Raw genomic sequence first — 20,697 nt, 5'->3', positions numbered from 1 at the left:
AATGGCAGCTCTCTCTTCTGTGGACCTAATGGTTCCAGCTCAAATGAGGACTCATGTGAGTGGCAATATGATTCCATACAAGGAAATGTATTTTTTTCAGTTTTCTTTTTCCATTAAAAGAACATTAAAATAGCAAGTCAAGAACTCTTATGTATATGCAGGAACAGTAGTGGTAGTCGTAGATCTAAATTTTCTGATTTAAAAAATGACTAAAATTAAAGATAAATTCTAGAACTTTCTCATGAAAGCATGACATATTTTATCTAATTATTATTAATTTTTCATTTGTCCCTGCACTAGACACAAACATAAAGGCTGTGTCTACACTGGCATGAATTTCCGGAAATGCTTAAAACGGAATACTATTCCATTTTCAGTTTTTCCGGAAAAGGAGTGTCTACATTGGCAGGCTGCTTTTCTGGAAAAGCCCTTTTCCGGAAAAGCGTCTGTGGCCAATGTAGATGCGCTTTTCCGGAAAAGAGCCCCGATCGCCATTTTCGCGATCGGGGCTTTTTTCCGGAAAAGACTACTGGGCTGTCTACACTGGCCCTTTTCCGGAACAGTGTTCCGGAATAAGGACTTATGCCCGAGCGGGAGCAGAATAGTTTTTCCGGAATAACGGCTGATTTTGTACAGTAGAGCGTCGTTGCTTTTCCGGAAATTCAAGGGCCAGTGTAGACAGCTCGCAGCTTATTCCGGAAAAGCGGCTGATTTTCCGGAATAAGTGGCCCAGTGTAGACACAGCCAAAGAGTCATATGTGTAAGCCTTAGCAAAATCATGGTCAAAAGACTGACAGAGAACAGAGAGGATGGACAAACAGAAGGTAACTTTCTTTTTTTTTTTTTAAATTGTGATCTCACAATATGGGGACAATGTGCAACAAAGAAGAACAGCAATTTCTCACTTGGAGCTGCCAGTATTTAGCCCCTTTGAAATTACCCACTTTTCCTTAGGTGTGAAAACAGAAGACTTAAATCCTCCAATTTAGGAAAGTACTCATTTTGTTTACTTAAATCCATTCCTAGTCAGGTTAGCTCCAACACATGTACTTTTTAAGCACTTGCTTAAGTGAGTGTGGGAAACTGAGGCAGGTGACATTTGACACCCAAGTCTGAAGATGTTGACCTGAGTTTTTCAGAGGGGTTGAACAAGGAAAGCATGGTGGTTTTATGAGCCACAACTCAGAGGTGATTCCATGCATAAGGCACAGTGTGTATCAGACACATGCTTACCAAGAGATATATTTTGGCCAGTTTAGAAGTCTTGGAAGTTTATACGTCTTATTAAATAAAATGCTCCCCCTTTCCCCAGCAGAACAAGAATATGAAGTTGCTCTTTATTTTAAACTGGCAAAAGATCGTCAGATGCAAGAAGGGAATTGGTTCAGATGAGCCCAGAGGAACACAAGTCACACTAAAGTAATTGAAAGTCTATGGTTAAGAGGGAAACCATCCAGAGATATCAATTCCAGTGGGCAACAAATATTTACAGACGGAGTTGCTTGGTCTGTTAGATTGCTTTCCAAATTAACCAGCAACAACACATTCAGAGAGTGGCAGTTTATGTTCATAGATGAGAAAAAAAGCACTGAAAATCTTTCCCTCTCCCGTTTTTCATTGCTTCTTAAATGCTTCTTATTCCTGTGCCAAAAATTGGCCTAATTATCACAATGCAGCTATTTCCCTGAGCTGTGATAAAGCAGTGACGTATCTCGAGTCCTTGGGAGGTCTTCTTGGTAGTGGGCAGTGTGGGAGTCCAGTGTTCTCAAGTTCAGGAGGTAAGCAGTCTTGGGGGCTGACACAGTACATTTTACAGACCTCCCTGCGCGGCAATGGCTCCACACAAATGCTCAGACATACTTTGTCTGGCTTTCATTGTTTCCGCAGACCCCACATCTCAAACACACAAACTCTCCTGCTCAGAAAGAGCTTGCAAGCCCAAATGATTTAAAAAAAAAAAAAGACGCTGCCGCATTCTTATCACTCATTTGCTAGGGCCTCTCTGAACTTCTGCTTTCCTGGACAGGTGATACAGAGGAGTAAAGCACATCTGTCAACAATCAGTCCAAATGCTGGCCATGCTTATGCTGATTTAGCGATGCTACAGCTGGAAGCACTGGTCATAGTAAGCTAGGCCCTTTGTCTTATTTATTGATTTTAATACCCCAGGACAGATGTCCTCCAGGACAACTTCACACAATGGCAAGCCTACATCATCCCTTTTCAACACGTGATACTCAGTGGTGTCCTAATATTTTGTTCACATTAAACAAAATGTGCCTCACTTGAATCCCCGTTTAAGCTATTCTGAGGGTTGAAATGGGGCTGACATGGTGCATAAATCTTTGGTCACTCACTGAAATGGACACTTCTTCTCCATGGTTTATACGAGTTGGGATAACTGTCTGAAAAACAATACATGACAAGTCTATGGGAAAACATACGTAGCTGTAATTGCTGCTGGGAAGGAAACAGTTAATACTAGTTTATACCGTTTTATCCACAAACCCTTTTCTCTTCTGGGCATCGTGTTCTCTTACTAGTTGTTATGCTCCTGGTTCACAACTAACATTCCTGGTCAGTTTCATATTGGGGAATTCAAAGGTTATGACTACGCGACCATCCACTATCACACAGATCATATACAATGGACCACACTTATTCCGATCTATGGCAAAGACACCAGAAAAGACTCCTGCAGTCTATGTCTCAGTAAGACCTGTGCATGAAATACTGTGTCCATTGAAGTTACTGACAAAACTCTTGTTGATTTCAAAGGAGCCTTGATCTTAGTCCAGGTAGCACCCAACAAGAATCTCTTCTTCCCTCCACAAACCTTTGGCCAAAAGCCCTAATGAACTTTTGAGGCTCAAAAATGTTTACTTATCATGATTATTTTCAAACACCTCTGGACTTCCATGGTCTGGAAGTAGAAGTCCTGAAACAACATAAGACAACCATTCCTTGTATGAATGGAGGCAGGAGTAGAAGGAAATTGAGGAAAAAAAGCCATTCTTGTCAGTTTTGCAGATTCAAAATAGTTTGGCAAAAGTGCAGGTTAAAATCTGTAAAGACCTAGGTCCGGGATGAGCAACCACAAATAGTGGGTGGACCGCATGAGTGGCATGGCTGAAGCAGCTTGCGTCCCACTGGGGCTCCATCTGAGGCCCTGCATCCCTCCCACCATTCGCCCTCCCTCCCCTATGCGCCTCTGACGCACTGGGGCACCAGAACACCACACGTAACTGCTTCTCCTCCTCCCTCCCAGCACTTTTGGAGGAGCCATGAATCACATGATTCACGCTCTGTCCCTGCTCATCTCCTTCCCTTCCTGAGCTGGAACTCTGCAAACAGCTGATGCATGGCGTTCCTGCTCTGGGAGGGAGGGGGATGAGCAGGGACAGAGCGTGAATCAGGTGATTCATGGTTCCTCCAAAAGTGCTGGGGGGGGGGGAAGGGAAGGAGTAGGAAGCGCAGGGCTCTAGTGCCCCACTGTGCAAGGACAGGGCCAGAAGGAGGTCTATGAGCCACAGATGGAGCCCCAGTAGACTGGTTACTCACCACTGCCCTGGGTGGTCTGGCACCCAGTTACTGCCTTATGCTTCTGTCCCTATGTCCTGCTGTGGGATTTACTGGTGTTGCTGTCCTGCCAGCCAATAGACTGTGTCCCTGGAAGGATCTAATGTAAATGGCAGAGTTGACTTGGCTTAGCTTGCAACTGGGTCTGGTGATCTTCAGGGCAGGGTGCACGATGAATATGTTTGATCAAGCTTTTCAGTCACCTGCAAACCATTTTAGGGGCGGGCTCTGCAGATTTTAGTTAATTTTGGTCAATTTGTAATTAATATAAAATACCGAAAGAGCACCATGAATCAATCAGTAAATTAAATGAACAGCCTCTCTTTGGAGAAACACCCAAGTTTCTCCAGCCTGAGCCATTGCATGAAATTTGCCCATTAATGTCTCAAATCTGTTCTAGCCTAAAGGAGAACCTGCTGGAAATGAAGGAGGTTCATTGTGCTCTGCTAAAAGTGAGTGACAGTCTGAGCAGACTTCTCCATGACAGGAAATACACAAGGAGAATGTTGGCTGGTGGTGATGAGAACACTTCAGTCCTAATGATCATTGCAAACGCTGTCCCTGGTATATACTATTCAGACATGGCGGGTGATGTAACCCTAACCCAGGGCTACTCTGTCTGCTTCTCAAACAATGGCAGCCCAGATAACCAGTTTCCAGATCATTGAGGGCAGAGGTCATGTCTGCACACCCCTCCTCCCGCCTGGAGAAATCGATTGACTTCTACATGGCATGCCTGTTTGCTGACCCCATGCCATTATTTCTTACTGCACGTGTCCGATGCAGTTGCTTGCTGAATAAATAACGCTGAGGACATTGCACAAGCCCACATTTTAAGAGATAGCTATTAGGCCATTATTAGTCAGACACTGCATGAACTGTTGCATAAAAAGCCTGATCTCATGAAATCAGAGTTTTTTCCACAGTTTTCTGGACTGGATGATTCGGATGACAAGGAGGTCAATGAAGCAGCATGTCTACTCGCCTTCCGCATGCCTCAGGCTTTATGGTCTCTGAGTGATTTGCACCCAGTTTGGAAAAGCAGAAGTCTGATGGGAAATATTTTCGAGAATATATATTTTCCCCTCCACCTGCCCAGCTAGCTTTTTTAAAAAGGGGAAAAAATCACAGGAAATAAAAGAGGAAGTCTGGGGTTTAGATTACGCACTTTGGTTTACACAGCTGATCCCACCTTAGAAGCTGGATACCAATTTTGCTCAGAAATACCTTTTAATGTAGCACCAGAAAATTAATGATCAACAAATCATAAAGTGAGGGATGGAAGAGGCAGACGAGGTCACCAAACCCCCTACTCTTCACTTCAATGCACTGTTACTCCCTGCAAGATATTTTCCAGGGCTTAAAAGTACTGAATCACCCACAATATACACTAAGACAACCCCAGGGTTCAGCTCCAGTAGTTAGGAATTAAATCCCCCTCTCTTTGAAATGCTCTAACAGGTGAAAGTAGGCACAGAGGTGATATCACTGGCTAGGTGTATCGGGGCCTGTGAGGGGCCATTTCAGCCTGGCACAAATGGTTTAATCTTTTAGCTCAAGAGCTCTCAAGGGCTTTATCTTTAGTTCTTCTGAGCTCCCTGGGCTGTGCTCCCTCTGTCGATAACGGTAAAGCACAAGACGAATCCTAATGCAGAAATTCCACCAGGACCAGGCAGGCAGAGCAATTTTGTCTGGTGGAACCAGAGCTCAGACTAGAATCTGAAGCCATGATGAAGAGAGCTGACGTACACTTTTGCACAGAATCCCTTCTCTGATAGCAAGATTCTTGACATAGAGGGGATGATAGAGTTAAACCTTCTGCAACATTAGACACACTGGGCACCATGCTTGAAAAAAAACCTCCCATCGTTTTGTTTGAGGATCCTGTAAGTCAAAAGGATCCTCTGTGCTCAAGTTCCCTGCCGCCCACCTCACCCCTCCGGCTGATATTTTAGGAAGAGCAATTCTCAGCTCATTGGGTTTTTTTCTCCTCTTTCTTTTCCCATTTTTTTCAAGCAGACCTGTCGGGGGAGAGGCTTTGCAGGTCTAATCTGGACAGCTCTGACTCACTAATGTCAACAAAAGGAGATTTTCAGCCCTGCATGCTCTGCAAGCCTTGGATAGCTTTGATTGATCACCTGGCAATAGTTTTCCAGCCATCACCCTGGGGTACTCATTCTTCTGTGAGGATAAAGCCCTTACCCTGCAATATTCATCAATGGGCTTCAGTCTCTTCACAGCTACGTCTCGAATATGACTCCTCCGGAACAGGATTTTACCTGAAAAGGGAATACAGAAAAAGCGGAGTTTAGGAGCATGAGCTGCACTAGGGGACCAGAGAGAAGAAATACAGTAAGGTGCTGCATGCAGAACGCCAGGCGTCAGATTCTGGGCTAAGACACGAATGTGCTGTGCTGACCTCAGCAAAGGCCCGATTTACACTACAACCTGTCGTTCAGGGGTGTGAAACGTCCTAATCTCCACTGTGGACAGTGCTAGGTCAATGGGGCTGTGTCTAGACTACATGCCTCTGTCGGCAGAGGCATGTAGATTAGACAGATCAGCAAAGGTAAATGAAGCCGCGATTTAAATGATCGCGGCTTCATTTACATTTACATGGCTGCCCCGCTGAGCCGACAAACAGCTGATCAGCTGTTTGTCGGCTCGCCGCTAGTCTGGACGTTCCCCCTGTCGACATCAAAGCCCTTTGTCGGCAGCCCCGTTATTCCTCGTGGAATGAGGTTTACCGGGGCTGCCGACAAAGGGCTTTGATGTCGACAGGGGGAACGTCCAGACTAGCGGCGAGCCGACAAACAGCTGATCAGCTCTTTGTCGGCAGCGCGACAGCCATGTAAATGTAAATGAAGCCGCGATCATTTAAATCGCGGCTTCATTTACCTTTGCTGAACAAACAAATCTACATGCCTCTGCCGACAGAGGCATGTAGTGTAGACATACCCTGGGGGCTTGAGCCCCACCACCAGTGGAATGAGGATAACCATTCCTAGCTCTCGGGGCGTTTGCAAGTCTTCACTCATGTTTGTAAAAGATTTTGAAAGTTTCGGCTGGAACGTCCTACAAGGAGGCAAATCATCCTCACTCATCACCCTCACAGCTACAGACTCCACTAGTATCTGGGGTGCTTCTGCATGTACAAGATGAAACGGTTCAAACAAACGGCAATATATGTACACGCAGGCCTGTCGATGGGGGGGAGGGAAGGAAGGGAAGCAAAGAGGGGAGTTGTCCCGGGGCTGAGCAATTGTAAAACTCCAAGCCCTGTAAATCGTCACCGGAGCACCCTGTAGGGCAGTGGTCCCCAACATGGTGCCCGCAGGTGCCATGGCGCCCGCCGGGGCATTTATGTGCGCCCGCCAAAACATCTGGGACGGCCCCTGCCCCAGGTGCGTGGCACATGCGCAGTGCCAGCCCCAGGCACAGGGCATGTGGGTGGCCCCTACCCCCAGCGCGAGGCACATGCGCGGTGCCTGCCCCGGGCACTCGGCACGTGCATGGCCCCGCCCTCGGACGCCCGGCACGTGAGTGGCCCCGCCCCCGGACGCCCGGCACATAAGTGGCCCCGCCCCCGGATGCCCGGCACGTGAGTGGCCCCACCCCCGGATGCCCGGCACGTGAGTGGCCCTGCCCCCGGACGCCCGGCACGTGAGTGGCCCCGCCCCCGGATGCCCGGCACGTGAGTGGCCCCGCCCCCGGACGCCTGGCACGTGAGTGGCCCTGCCCCGGGGCACCCGGCAGCAATGAAAGGTCGGGAACCACTGCTGTAGGGTGCCTCTTCCTAGTGGGCTGGAAGGCTGGTGGAGGGCTGGCAGGATGCGCTCGCTGCCCCAGCCCTGCCCCTTCTGCCTGAGGCCACGCCCCTTCTAGAAGTGCATAGCTGCGCCTCCCTCCCCACACACACGCGCACGTTGCTCAGGGACCCAGTGTAGCTGTCAACTCCCCTGTGTACACAGGGTGGGGAAAGGGTTTTTCCACTTTCCAGGAGAGATACAAACATCCCTGAGTCAGATTCCTCAGAGAGTCGCAATGTGGTCTCTGCCTCCCTCTTTGCTTCAGGGAAGAAGTAGGAGGCTCCAGCTGTATCCCCGGCACAGCCTAGCTCCCCCTCTGCCCCAGTTCAGCTGTGAGGGCCAGCGCAGTGGGGGAAACCAGGGCAGCAGTCATCAAGCAACGCATGGGCCCCGGCCAAATTGGGGGACTCCCACAGGGACCTTGGAACCTCTGCTAGAACTGTGGCCCGGCTCCTCCTCAGGCCCCTTCTCCTACCTAGGCTGTAATCTGGATCCAGCCCATGGTAGGAGTCACCCAGGGAGCCCTGGCCGCTGTGAGGAGCCGCAAACCCCAAGGAAATGAAGATATATTGAGAGGGCAGCGCCTGGGTCGAGTCCCTGCTCCCTAGGGTCGAAGCTGATACCACTGGCGAGGTGTATCGGGGCCTGTGAGGGCCCATTTCAGCCTGGCACACATGGTTTCATCTTCTAGCTCAAGAGATCTCAAAGGCTTTATCTTCAGCTCCTCTGAGCTCCCTGGGCTGTGCTCCCTCTGTCGATAACGGGAAAGCACAAGATGATCCCTAATGCAGGAATTCCACCAGGACCAGGCAGGCAGAGGAATTCTCTCTGGAGGAACCAGAGCTCAGACCAGAGTCTGAGGCTACGATGAAGGGCACTACCCAAGACAGGTGGAAGGTCCAGCACTCTCCCCAGTGGCTCAGACTCCTTGGGCAGCTCTTACCACAACCTGGCTCCAGCTTCTAGCTTCGCTGGAGTCATGGCCCTGGGAAAAAGAGAAGCAGGACCCTTTGGTGAGGGGAAGCTAAGGACCACCTCATCCTCCCACTAGGAAGAGGCTGGCATCACTACCAGGGGCTGATCCTGAATCCAGCATCCTAGGGTCCCTGAAAGTTCTTTGTGCCCAGTGCCTCAGTAAATCTTAATTTGCCTCTGCAGGGTATCTCCAAGGTTCCTGTCCACCTATTCTCTGCCCCCAGCAACCGCTCTCCCCTCCATGCAGACTGAAATGCAGGTAACTCATGTAGAGACAATCAGAGAGCTATCAACGGGGAACTTGACAGGCAAGCAATATGTTTAACTGCCGCAGCATAATCTCAGCCACAACAGTGTGTCTTTTCTTTTTAAGTGAAAAAACCGTAATCCTGATGTGTTTCGTGGATGGAACTTCTACAAACAAGTGAAGCTTAAATAACCTGTTGGGTTTTGTGTTAAACTGATAAAACTAGCATGTATTGGGATGCTCTAGGAAAATGAGTTTCCCACAGAAAAAAGATGTGATGAAGCTGGTATTTTTTTGGCTTGCATGGAATATGTCTTCATATCCTTTGGGTGGTTTTCATCCTTTTTTCTCTCATGTTGAATATTTTTTTTTGAACACACTGAAACAAGACTAAAGTATATGTTCTCCTTGTGGTGGAACATATTTAGTCCACGAAGCTTTCATGTCAGACATACATGGGTTTGTTCACCAACCTCTGCTGGAAAAGTATTCCCACAGGACAATGGGGAAATGATGGGCAGTGGTTTGAAGATGATGGGGTATAGAAAACGAGGAGGCAAGGGAGTACGATCCAAAACCTAAATTCCTGAATTTCCTTCGGCCAAGCTGATAGCATCTAAGACGTTGAACAGAATTATGTACCATGACTGCTGGTAGGTGCTAAAATCCATTAGAATGCCCCCACTTTTCCCCTGATTCCTTGCAATAGGCAACCTGGGCTAGTGAGCGGGCTGCATGAGTGCCCCTCCTTTATCTCAAAGGGCTGCAAGATTGTCACAACCAAGATAGTCTCCTGGGATGGGGCAGTTTTGCTAACTATGCTGTCTTTGCCCTGTCACCAACTGGCTGAGTGACACCAAGCAAATCACAACCTTATTGTGTTTGATTTTTCCCATCTGTAGAATGGGGTCAACAACATGTATCTGCGAGACTTATTTAGCGTTTACAAAACCCTCCACGAAGCTCACATTGAAAGGGGCCAGAAGGTGCAATTGTTCTATCTCCTTTTTACTTTTTTGCCTGATATCAGAGAATAAAATAGCTCCTTTATCAGCATTAGAAAAGTGTGGGTGTGGGCAAACTTTTCATTTCTTTTTGAATTTTATAAATGTACTGTGAAGAGTAAGCAAAGTTCCAGCTTTCCTGTTTTCACTCCAAGCCACAAACTGAAAGCCAGACTTGTGACCATATAAAAGCATAAAGGAACCAAAGACTTAACACACATTAAAGATCTTTTGTAAATGTGATTCAGCTCTGCTAAAAAGAGTTTACAGGGATGCCCGGTCTTGCCAACATCTTCAAAGTAACATAATAAAAGAAAGACTGAAGCATAAGAAACAAGATAAATAGAATAAGAAAGGTTATATTAAACACAGAGTACAAAAGAGACCCCCAAGATATGAAGAATCTTAATTCAGTCCTTAAATGGAAATGGAAAACATCAAGTGGATCGTAGTGTTAATGTGAAACAAGCAGCAGAAGGTGCTTTCATTTTATCTCCCAAGTCCTCTCTGTGCCACCGGAAAACACCACCAACAGTAGTAGTTAGAGGTTAGAACTGGGTTATAGACCTGACTTCCTGCTTACCCAGTGTTCTGAATGGTGCTAGCATCATGGGGGGGCTACGATGCAGCTTTCAGTGCAGCAGCCACGCTAGGGCAGGGAGCAGAGGAGATGGGGATCTCCCCAAGGTTGACCAACCACTCAGATCCCGAGTTCAGGGGTGCAGAGTGGCTGCAAATGTGGGGTCCTATTCCCAAAGATCCAGGAGATCCTTGGGGACAGAAGGTCCTAGTTCTGAGGATGCAGAGGCATCACTAGGGAGCTTCATCTTCTGTCAACAGAACTCAGCGGTAGTGTAGACGCTGGTATAGTTTTTTCGACAAAAGTCCACTTTTTCGACAAAACTAGGTAGTCTAGACACACCCCAAGTGATCCCTCCCCTGCTGCCCATTCCCAGCTTCTGACACACAGGCTAGGACCACCATTCCTGCCCTTACTGGCTATCAGCCATTGATGGACTTTCCTTTATGAATTTATCTAGCTCTTCTTCGACCCGTTATAGTCTCGGCCTTCACAAAATCTTTTGGCAAGGAGTTCCACAGGTTGACTATGTGTTATTTGAAGAAGTACTTCCTTTCATTTGTTTTAAACCTGCTACCAATTAATTTGATTTGGTGACCCCTAGTTCTTGTGGTATGGGAAGGAGCAAATAACACTTCTTTATTCACTTCATAAAGTGAGCAGGGAGTATTTCCAGTGAGAGTTAATGGTAATTTCATTATTCCTCCCTCCTTACTGGAACCTTCCCCCTTTTGTGCATACCAAGAGCAGATGCAGTGGCTACAAGTCCCCTTTGCTCATGGAACCAGAGGGATGATCTGGCTGTAAGTCAGATGTGAGCCATCTAATGAAGAGGCTTGACTGGTGTGACAATTCTGCTAATCCAATTATCAGATGGACACGCATGCAGCAAACAGAAAGGTGAGCAACAGGACTGGGCAAAGTGTGTGAGGCTTAGAAAACCTTGGGAGGCTGGTGGGTCCCAAGACAGGACCAAGAGCTGTGGGTAAGCCACTAGCCAACTGGCAGGGGCCAGAGGTAAGTTTTGTCAGGAGGTGGTAGACAGAGGCATTTGGCTCATAGGCAAGTCACTTATTTTTGGGTAGTTTTCAGCATCAGTAAATAAAGCCTTGGCTTATATGTGAGTACATACGGTATATATTTCCTCTCAGGGAGGAAAAGGATTTTACTGCACCTCTTCTAAATCTGCCTATAGGGATCATCCCCCACCCCCAACACATACATTTTACAGAATGCTAAACATCTTATGAGTCTTACTACAGCCATGCTAGGCAGTGCACGATAAGCCTGTCTCTGCCTCGGATGGTAGCTCCGAGCGGACTGAGCTGTATTTCAATCACAGATGTGCCAGACTTGGACAGGGCTATGGAAGATCTGGAGCATGCATTAAAATGTACTGCTAGGATTGGGACGATGGGGAATATGCCATTTGCAGGCCCTGTACAGCTGCAGCGGCTCAGTGTCATGCCTGGGTTCCCCAGTTCAGACATTTCTGTGGAGAAACAGAGTCCTGGGAATGGTCTGGTGTGTTTCAAAACGTCCGAAGGGGAAAACTGAAGGGTCGCGTTAGAACTGTTGAATGTCTGTCATTATCAGCGTTAATGGAACCACAAGAAAAGCACACAGGGGTGGGGAGAGATAAGGCGTTCTTGATTCTGCTGGCCATTCCTACTGCTAGTCCTGTTGCTGAAGTGGAAGCATGTGCTCCAGAGCTGAAAGTTCATGGTTTGAGCCCTGATAATGGGGCACAATAAAGGAGATGAACATAGGTAAAAACAAAGAAAAAACCAGGACACCAAACTCCCTCCCCAAGGAAATTACATCGACAGACTCTATGTTAAAGGTTGGTTATTTCGGTTGCAGATAAACACTCCAAAGTGAAGAAATGCCAGGCTTATGGTTGCATGTGGAATCTTGAGTATTCTCTTCCTGGGTATGTGTAGTCTTTAATTACATGACCACATACTATTTTTATTTCCACGGGACCCCTGCCCTACTCGGTGCACCGCATGGATGTTCAAGGAGGCCCCAGGAAAGCTGGTATTTCCTGGTTTTGGAGTGCTTGGCTGTGCAATCTCAATAATGTTCTTTTACTACAGTTTTTGCCCTGTGTAACATTGTACTTTGGGTATCATGGATGTTCACACGTGCCATGTAAGTAAGTCTCAGGCAGACCAGAAGCATGCTAGGGTCCCATTCACAGGAGTCCATATGGCCCTGCTCTGATTGGTAATGTTACAGCACTAAAGTAAGTGGCAGCAATACTAAAGAAAGGCCAGCCAGCATGATGTCTATAAAACCCAAGGAGTACATGGGTCATTTATTTATCGCATCCATATTAAGATGAGATTTAATGTTCCATGGAGTGGTTTCCTGACTTGGAAAGTTTAACACTTCTAGCCCAGTGGGTAGCACTGTGGGACTAGTATGGAGAGGGGAATCCACTGTAGATCAAAACCAGAAGGGCAGGGCTGAGAGAAAAGGGAACCATTACAGCCCAAAACAACTTACAGAGAGTGCTGAAAACCAGGCCCCAGACAGGTTCCTGTTTATACAGGAAATGTACAGAATGGAGCCCCTTCTATTGCAATGAATCCCATCCAGATAGCATGCTATCGCACCACAACTGCATCACAAATATGCAAAATACCTAGAGATTTTCACATACGGCCAGGAGAAAAAAAATTCCAATCCTTTTTTCGCCCTGGGAGATAGCTTTTGGATGTATATTTATCTGATGTCACTAAACCATGCTATATAGTTTTAGACTTATACAGCTTGACCTTCCTATTATACTATTTAAGGTACTTTTTGCCACAGCTTTTGATGACAGATCTATGGACACTGATTGTCCCATGCAAGGGAATTTTTCATGATGGCACTGTCATAAGGGAAGCTGTAGGGAGGCCCATAACATGAAGGAAATTAGTGCTTACTCTGCATTGTATGTGCCACTTTTTGGCCCAAGCAGAGCCACCAAACTTCAGAGAATCTTATATGAAACTCACCATCAAATAAACATGTACCCTATGCAGACAGTATGATATTTACGCAGTTAACATCAGAATCTGCAGCTGTGGAGGTCTCTTTTATGCAGTTAAACACACACACAAACACACACACACACACACACACACGCGCACACACACACACCTTTTTTTTTACCTCTCTGAGGAGCTGGGAGATAAAATGTATCAGAATGTTGTCAGGCAAATAGTGATGCATTCTCAGAGTAAATTCACAGAGTATAGCCAGTTATCCTGCAGCAGTGTAAATGAGACAAAAACTTGGCCCTAACATTGCCACCACATCTCTTTCTTAGATTTACAGCTTTCCCAGTGGTAAAAGAAACCTTCTTTGGGACTGAAGTATTTTATTTTTAGGAAGCATCCTGCTCCATCTATCTCTATTTTCATTAGTGTTATGCATTGAAGAAACACAGATGTGCAAATGGGTTGGAGACACAAACTTCCTTCACACCCCCTCGCCCTTTTCAAACCGTGGCCTTTCCCTTAAAGCTCTGCAGGCAAACACTGAAGTGTCTGTTGTACACTTCACTTGTACACTGAACTGACCACAAAGCAAGCAGAGCGTGTGAAGCCGCAATGGCAGCCCTGAGATGAAAAAGACAGCAGGGGGCAGGAAAGTGATTTCACGCTTCTCCTGGAAGCGCATGCTATTGTCAGTGAGATGCAGAAAGCTGGGGGGGAGAGAGGGAAGGGAAGAAAGAGAGTCCACTAATTTTGCAACCCAGATGCAGCCTTGTCTCACGTTTACACGAGGCATCCTGGCCTCGGTGGGTCATTTCATTGATGACTTTTCCTGGAGTCAAAACACCCCGGTTAGGGACCCAACAGGGACAGCATTCCCTCCTGAAAAAGCAAGTAGGGGAAGAAGTTTCACCAATGTCCCACTGGTGATGGAAGGGGCAAAAAGCACAGTAGGAACATTTCCTGGAGTCAGAATTGTTGGCTGAGCTCAAAAGTCGAAACTGGTGCTGCAAAGTGCCTTCAACAGTTAGCGGGAATTACTAGTGAGGGGGACAGAGCCAATAAACAGTGTCAACACAGTACAAGCAATAATAATCCTAGCGCTAGATCGGGCCTGTCAGAATCGGTCTGTCTGCACAGTGCGCAAGCTGCGGTGTCAAAGCAAATCCTGGAGATGTACTAACTACAGCATGGGAGGCACAAAGTGTAAGTTGATTATTAAAAAACACGCACATACACGTGCGCTGTAGAGATACTTCCCTTTCCTAAAAGAGAGAGACGGGGAATGTATTCTCCAATGGGCAATTAAAATTGGGGGCCAGGGACAGCAGGTAAACATGGCTGAGGGATCTGAGAACAGGACTAAGGGCAAGGAACTCCTTAGCTCCTTTCTGTGTTGATGTCTGCAAACCTGGGCCTATAGTCAACAGCTGCCATGCTCTGGCCACCCAGCTCTGAAGGCAGCAGCATAAAAGGAAGGCTGGCATATATGGTACTGCATCCTTACTTCTATGCTGCTGCTGGCTTCACAGCTGGGCACCTGACCAACAGTCACTGCTTTCTGGCTGCCCAGTTCTGAAGGCAACACAGAAGTACCGGTGGCAATATCATGAGCCCCCCTGCAACTTCCTTTTGGATCAGGACCCACCCCCCCATACGAAAAATGTAGTCTCCCCACTGTAAAATCTGTATAATACAGAGTAAAAGAGCACACACAAGAGACCAGACTGTATGGTCTGTGACGTGTTTTTTATGGCCATGAATTTGGTAGAGCCCTAGCCATCACTCAAAGAACCACACATTTCTAGAAATCCCTCCAGTCATGGCACCAGCTACTTCTCTTCGCCATCCAATAAGTTAGATTAGTGTGTGGTATTAAGTTCCCCTTGGTACCCCCCTGCAGCTCTGTGTGCTGGCCCCTACACTAACTCCGTAGCACCATCCTGCCATTAGACCAGGCGATTCTCCTCCCAGGGCTGGTTCCACCGCTACACTGCAGGGTATGCTAACGTGGAGAAAAACATCTGCTCCACACTAGAGCAGCTCAGCTTTCACATGGTCACAAGTCCCCAGATTCCTTCAAGAGAGCAGAAAGAGCTCATCGCACAAGGGAGCCAAAGGATGCAGAAATATTCACTTTCTTAGGGGCCACCGTAAGAGTTGAGTTTTCTTTTGTTTGGTTTTTTTGCACGTGTGGGGACCTGGGAAATTCTATTTTCTCTCTCTCTCGTTCGCCCTCATACAAAGACACATGCACACACACAAGTTTTCTTAAGAGGTGCCAAGGACAGCTCCCAAACACAAATAAACTACATTAGAGACAAAGGCAAACTACTTTCAAGACAAGACCGCTTGCATAACGTCATTTGCAATATTCCTACATGTGCTTCTCTTCTAAGAGGAGGCTAGAAAGGGTGCACATTTTATCGCAGCCAGTGCCTCCTCTGACAGGCTATGTCTACACTGCAGAGTTTTTCCGGGATACTGGAGGTATCCCAGAAAAACTCTGCTGCATCCAAGGGACGTGTCTGCTCTTCTGAATTTTTTTTTCGGCAGATCAGATGCATTTTCGGCATTCCTGTAAACCTCATTTCACGAGGAAGAAGGGATGTGACGAAAATAGGGGGTTTTCCGACATTTGGCCCCGTGTAGATGAGCCAAATGTTGGGAAAATCTCTTCCGACAAAAGAAGCGGAAAAAGGTATGCAACTTGCGGTTCGCAATTTGTGTACCTTTTCCCGGAAGAACACTGCAGTCTAGACACAGCCACAGTCTCTAAAGTAATCCTGTTTCCAAATGTCAAGGCACAGTAAAGTAAAATGGGAAAATCAGTGGGGTTTAAAAGCCAGTCATGCTGGCAAGACCTGACCATTACCACCACAAGGGAAAATGTCTTTGGATGTGTCCTACCACATGCTGAAAGAATGAGTTCCTCTCCTTTATCAGGTCATAGGAGAGTCCTGCTTTCACCCATACACCAGGGCTCCCATTCCACAATCTGTATTTGCCAACAGGTACCACAGTAAAGTAGCATCTGCGATACAGCAGCTTTCCTTCTGCTAAGAACAGGAAATGCCCACAGTATGGTTCCTGGTAGTAAGTGCCGACTTTCTAATTGGGACCACAACATTCATCAATTGTCTTCAAATTTTCTCTTAGACACACGTAACTCCTTATCATTGCACTGTATTCAGATATGAGCCAAGTATCACTGGGCTCAGTTGGGGCTTGACCCAAGGCCCATTTAAGTCAATAGGCACCTTTCCATCGACTTAGTGGCACAGTCCATTGGGTCCTCAATGAGTCAAAGCTGCATCTGTTGAAGTGCTGACCCAGTAGCCTGAAGGAACCAGGCCTGTACAAATATCATCACTGGATAGGGTATTCTGCCCATGGCCCATGCATCTCATCCACTTCGGATTTCCCATCAACAGCGAAGTTCGTCTGAGACCCACAAATCAGAGACGCTACCTCATAGTTAATGGGCCAGCGCCAACAGGGCTGTCAAAGAGTCTTTGAGCGATGTCCACTGAGGTTGGTGGCCCATGTGGCAAGGTCACTGACTGGAGACTGGTTTGGTTAGCAGCATCATTTCCAGTGTAGTTTGGCAATTGTACATACACGGTAAGATTCTGGCCACATCCTTGGGCTGCACTGGCACTAGCCCTGCTAAAACAATTCCACCCTAGAGTTGGTTGAGCATAGGAAGTGTGAATAATATTTCCATTCCCAGGACATAAATCTAAAAGTGCTTTACTAACATCATTCTGACTCACAAATAACCCAAAGCAAGAAGTAAATATTCTTACAGACGTATTACAAGTGGGAACTGAGGGCATGTCTATATTTACTGAGAGATTGGCACTGCAGTGATCAATCCCCGGGAGTCCATTTAGCAGGTCTCAGGAAGACCCACTAAATCAACTGCCGATCATTCTGATTGACTCTGGGACTCCACTGGAATTAGAAGAGTAAGGGAAGTCAATGGGAGAGTTTCTTCCATCAACCCACACACAATGGAGACCTCGCAATAACTCGACCCAAAATACTTCGACTCCAGTTACAGTATTAACATTATTGTCCCTTAAGTTGACATTGCTGCATAGTGTAGACCTGTCCTGAAGGGGAAGGAGGTAAAGTGACTTTATAAAGTTACAAAATGAGCAAATAGAAGGGCTTGGAATAAAACCCAGAATTCCCAACACCAATCTTTCACTCTACCCCTAGACCTATCTGCCTGGAGGAGAAAGAAATACCATGCAGATCAACTTTGCATTGACATTCAGTTCATGAAGGAAAGATCCTTCTTTTTAGTAACAGTTTTACTCTAATCAAAAGCAAGTTCTCTGATTTTTGCCATAAATTAGGCTGGATCATCCTCTAGGGAAGAGCAAAATTAGGTCATCGAGAGGCACATGTGCTAAGATCAATCCAATCAGCAGCAAGACTGGCAGCAATATAGCTCCTTAGAGCAGCTATGGTATTTGGGAGGCAGCAATTACAGCACGAATTTAAGCAAACAACTGGGCAGCAAACATAACCGGACAACTGTGCTCGTCAAGCCGTGAAAAATCAATAAAAAGCGAGGAGGTTAGCAAAACACCTGAGCTGTGCAAATAACCATACAAAGCAGTGTCCAGAAATGTAAATGCCAGGCACTTTGCGAAACAGGGGTCTCTTTTTTTTTTTAAAGGAAAGTGATAACCCCGAAGTATCTTCCATATTAAGCCTCTGTTCATGGCCAAACCTGAGTTTCAGTGCAACTAGGTAGATATGTGAGCAAATTATTAACCACTTCACCTACTACTGCTGACTAAGATGAAATCTGGTGACCATTACTGGGTCAACACACTCTGTGTCTATCTCACTGGTTCTGATGTCACAGATCATCTTACGATTAGGGATAGAAATGGATAACTGCTTTATCAGTAACCAGTTAAAACGCACCAGGGAGCAGCCCTCCTCCCGCAATGTGAAATCTAGAGTAGGAAGCACTATGTCTGTGTTAAAAGCTTCTCCATATAGGGTGTCCCCGCTATAAGTCACCCTGGTATACATCTATTCCACACTAAAGTCACTGATGCATTGTAAGTCCTCCCATTCCCTGCTCTTAAGTGGCGTGCAAACCCCTTGCCCCGCCCCACCAGTTTGTGCAAATGGAAGTCAGCCGTGGGGAAAAAAATCCCCCCTTTAAGTGGTTTTGTTGTAAGTCCAAGTTTTTTGGAATGTATCTTGGACTTACAGGGAGGATGGCCCATACAACCAATCTGCAGTGGAAATAGACCCTGCATTAGCCTGCAGCACATTAACTATCTGTGTGGACTTAGCTGCCACACATTCAGAGTTCCAGTGCCCTTTAATTTACTTCTGTTTCAGAAGGGCAGTAGAACAAAGTGCACGATGGGATGTTTGGTGCCTGGGAGCACAGGGTCACATGAGCACTCAGACTATATCTATGCTACACAACTACCCTGACCTAACTTATGGCAGCATACAGCCACCACGGTTATTACATCACTTGTGTGCAGCATTTGGCTCCTTGTGTCAGCAGTGAGCATCCTCACCAGAAGCACTTGCATTGATTAATACATGGAGATATACCTATTTCATAGAACTGGAAGGGACCTTGAGAAATCATCAAGTCCAACCCCCTGCCCTCACGGCAGGACCAAGTATCATCCCTGACAGATTTGCCCCAAATGGCCCCCTCAAGGATTGAACTCACAACCCTGGGTTTAGCAGGCCAATGCTCAAACCACTGAGCTATCCCTCCCTGATTACACTGTTAGCGTGGAGGGCCTGTATCAGTCAATGTACATAACCTAACGACATTGACCAGGACTCTTCACTGCTTGGGGCGGTAACGTTACTAAATCAATGTAGACAGGCACATTGGCAGGAGCCAAACTGAAGTGGACACTTCCACAGCTAGTGTAGACCAGGTCTTGGTGCATGCCAGGCTTATGGGGAGTGGATATACACTCACCCCAGCCTGCCAAGAACTAAGTGTTCATACTGACATGCCCCAAGAAATAGATGAGAGTCCCTTTTAACCTTCTGAAGTGCTGCTGTTAGCAGAAGCAGCTGCCATTCCCTCCTGTCCTGAGAATCCGGGGTGTTTTCCAGATTGTGAGAGTCCGTTGTCTCCGACAGAGTCTCTTTTGCTGACAAAGTAGGAGCTGTACATGATTAACAAAGTGCCAATGTTAGACCAAATAAGTTCACACCAAATTGCACTGTCACATTTCAACAGCCTTTCCCGCTGACCGTCAAAGAATAAAAAGGCTCATTCAGGGATTAGCATTTCTGACCAATTACACCCCCCTCCAAAGGAAAAGAGCCTTGAGCAAAGGTGACAGGGGGACTCCCGACCTATAGACTCTTTCGTCTTCTTTTCATGTTTAATGCGTCCTTTTCAGTGCCTGAGGAGGGGAAAAAGGGGACTGGAAACAGATGCATTTTTGTTAGGGCTTGGGGTTTTCATAAGGATTGCTGCTGACAGTGTGATAAAAAAAAATCTTTGTTCCTAAAATTGAAAAAAAATGAAATGAAGACGACCAGAAATCAGAATTAGGAATGTGAGCTAATAATTTCCCTTGAGTATTTTGATTAAATTACATCTGAAGCACAGATGCAGAGCCCAGGGCAGCCAAGCTGGACAGGCTGCTAACAAAATACCCACCCACACAAGTCAGGCTCTCTCTCCCAGCATCACCACACAGGAAAAGCACCTCCCCAAGTGCTGTTTGTCTTTGTGTCCTGGCATGCTGTGCCATGCAGGCTTGGCCATCGTTTACAAAGTCTTAGCACCAGGGACCTCCCATCGCTCTCGGGGGTGGTCAAGGCTGTAGACTTATAGTCTCCAAGCAGAACCCCACTAATGGACGTCTGCCATCGCTTCCAGTGCCACACAGAGAAGTCACTCCTGGAGACAGCCTCTCGCCCTCGCCCACACATCCCATTGTTAGAATTCAAGAAAACGCGTAGATCAGTATCAACCAGTAATAGTAAAAAGGGACACGAGCTCCTAGTATTATTATTATTATCCATTGTATTGACACCTAACTCTTGGTGATGAGGGGCAAAGTTTAAGACTGGGGGAGACATGACCACCCCACATGTTGCATCTGGGCCCTGTCCCACTCCCCTTTGCACTCCCACGCCCTCTGCAAACCAGTTCTGCCGTTTCCCCCCACAGCTCCTTCCCCTCTGACTCCTCCCATCCCTCCCCACGGCAGGCACTGCGCAGACTGGCTGCCTACTGCCACGCACTGGTAACTGCAGCTGCAGGCAAGGAAGGGATGAGACTGGGTGGGCTTCTCTATGCCCCTCTGGCAGAGCTGTGTTGCCCCCCCCCATCTCTCTTCCATACTCCAGGTGCCTCCTAGTGGGGCTCCGTGCAAGCACTAGGTACCAGAGCCTTTCCAGGCATGTCTCCTTCAGCTGTCCTCTGTCTGACGCCCACTCTGACAGAAATTGGGGGCAGGGGGAGAAGGAGGAGTGACCTGCTACC

General features: G+C 46.9%; 1 protein-coding gene across 3 annotated transcripts in view; it reads right to left on the bottom strand.

Annotated features, from left to right (window-relative positions):
* The window catches only part of SH3PXD2A (SH3 and PX domains 2A), a 379,907-nt gene that overhangs the window by 204,590 nt on the left and 154,620 nt on the right, over nt 1–20,697 (bottom strand). For all 3 annotated transcript variants that reach the window (XM_075935538.2, XM_075935536.2, XM_075935537.2), the window contains exon 4: nt 5,782–5,858. In XM_075935538.2, the coding sequence (XP_075791653.1) occupies nt 5,782–5,858 (77 nt within the window). The remainder of the gene's footprint in view (nt 1–5,781; nt 5,859–20,697) is intronic.

Source organism: Pelodiscus sinensis, chromosome 8 (genome assembly GCF_052426305.1).
Source record: "Pelodiscus sinensis isolate ZL-2025 chromosome 8, ASM5242630v1, whole genome shotgun sequence".
NCBI classification, from domain to species: Eukaryota; Metazoa; Chordata; order Testudines; family Trionychidae; genus Pelodiscus; species Pelodiscus sinensis.
This window is presented reverse-complemented; position numbering and strand designations above follow the sequence as displayed.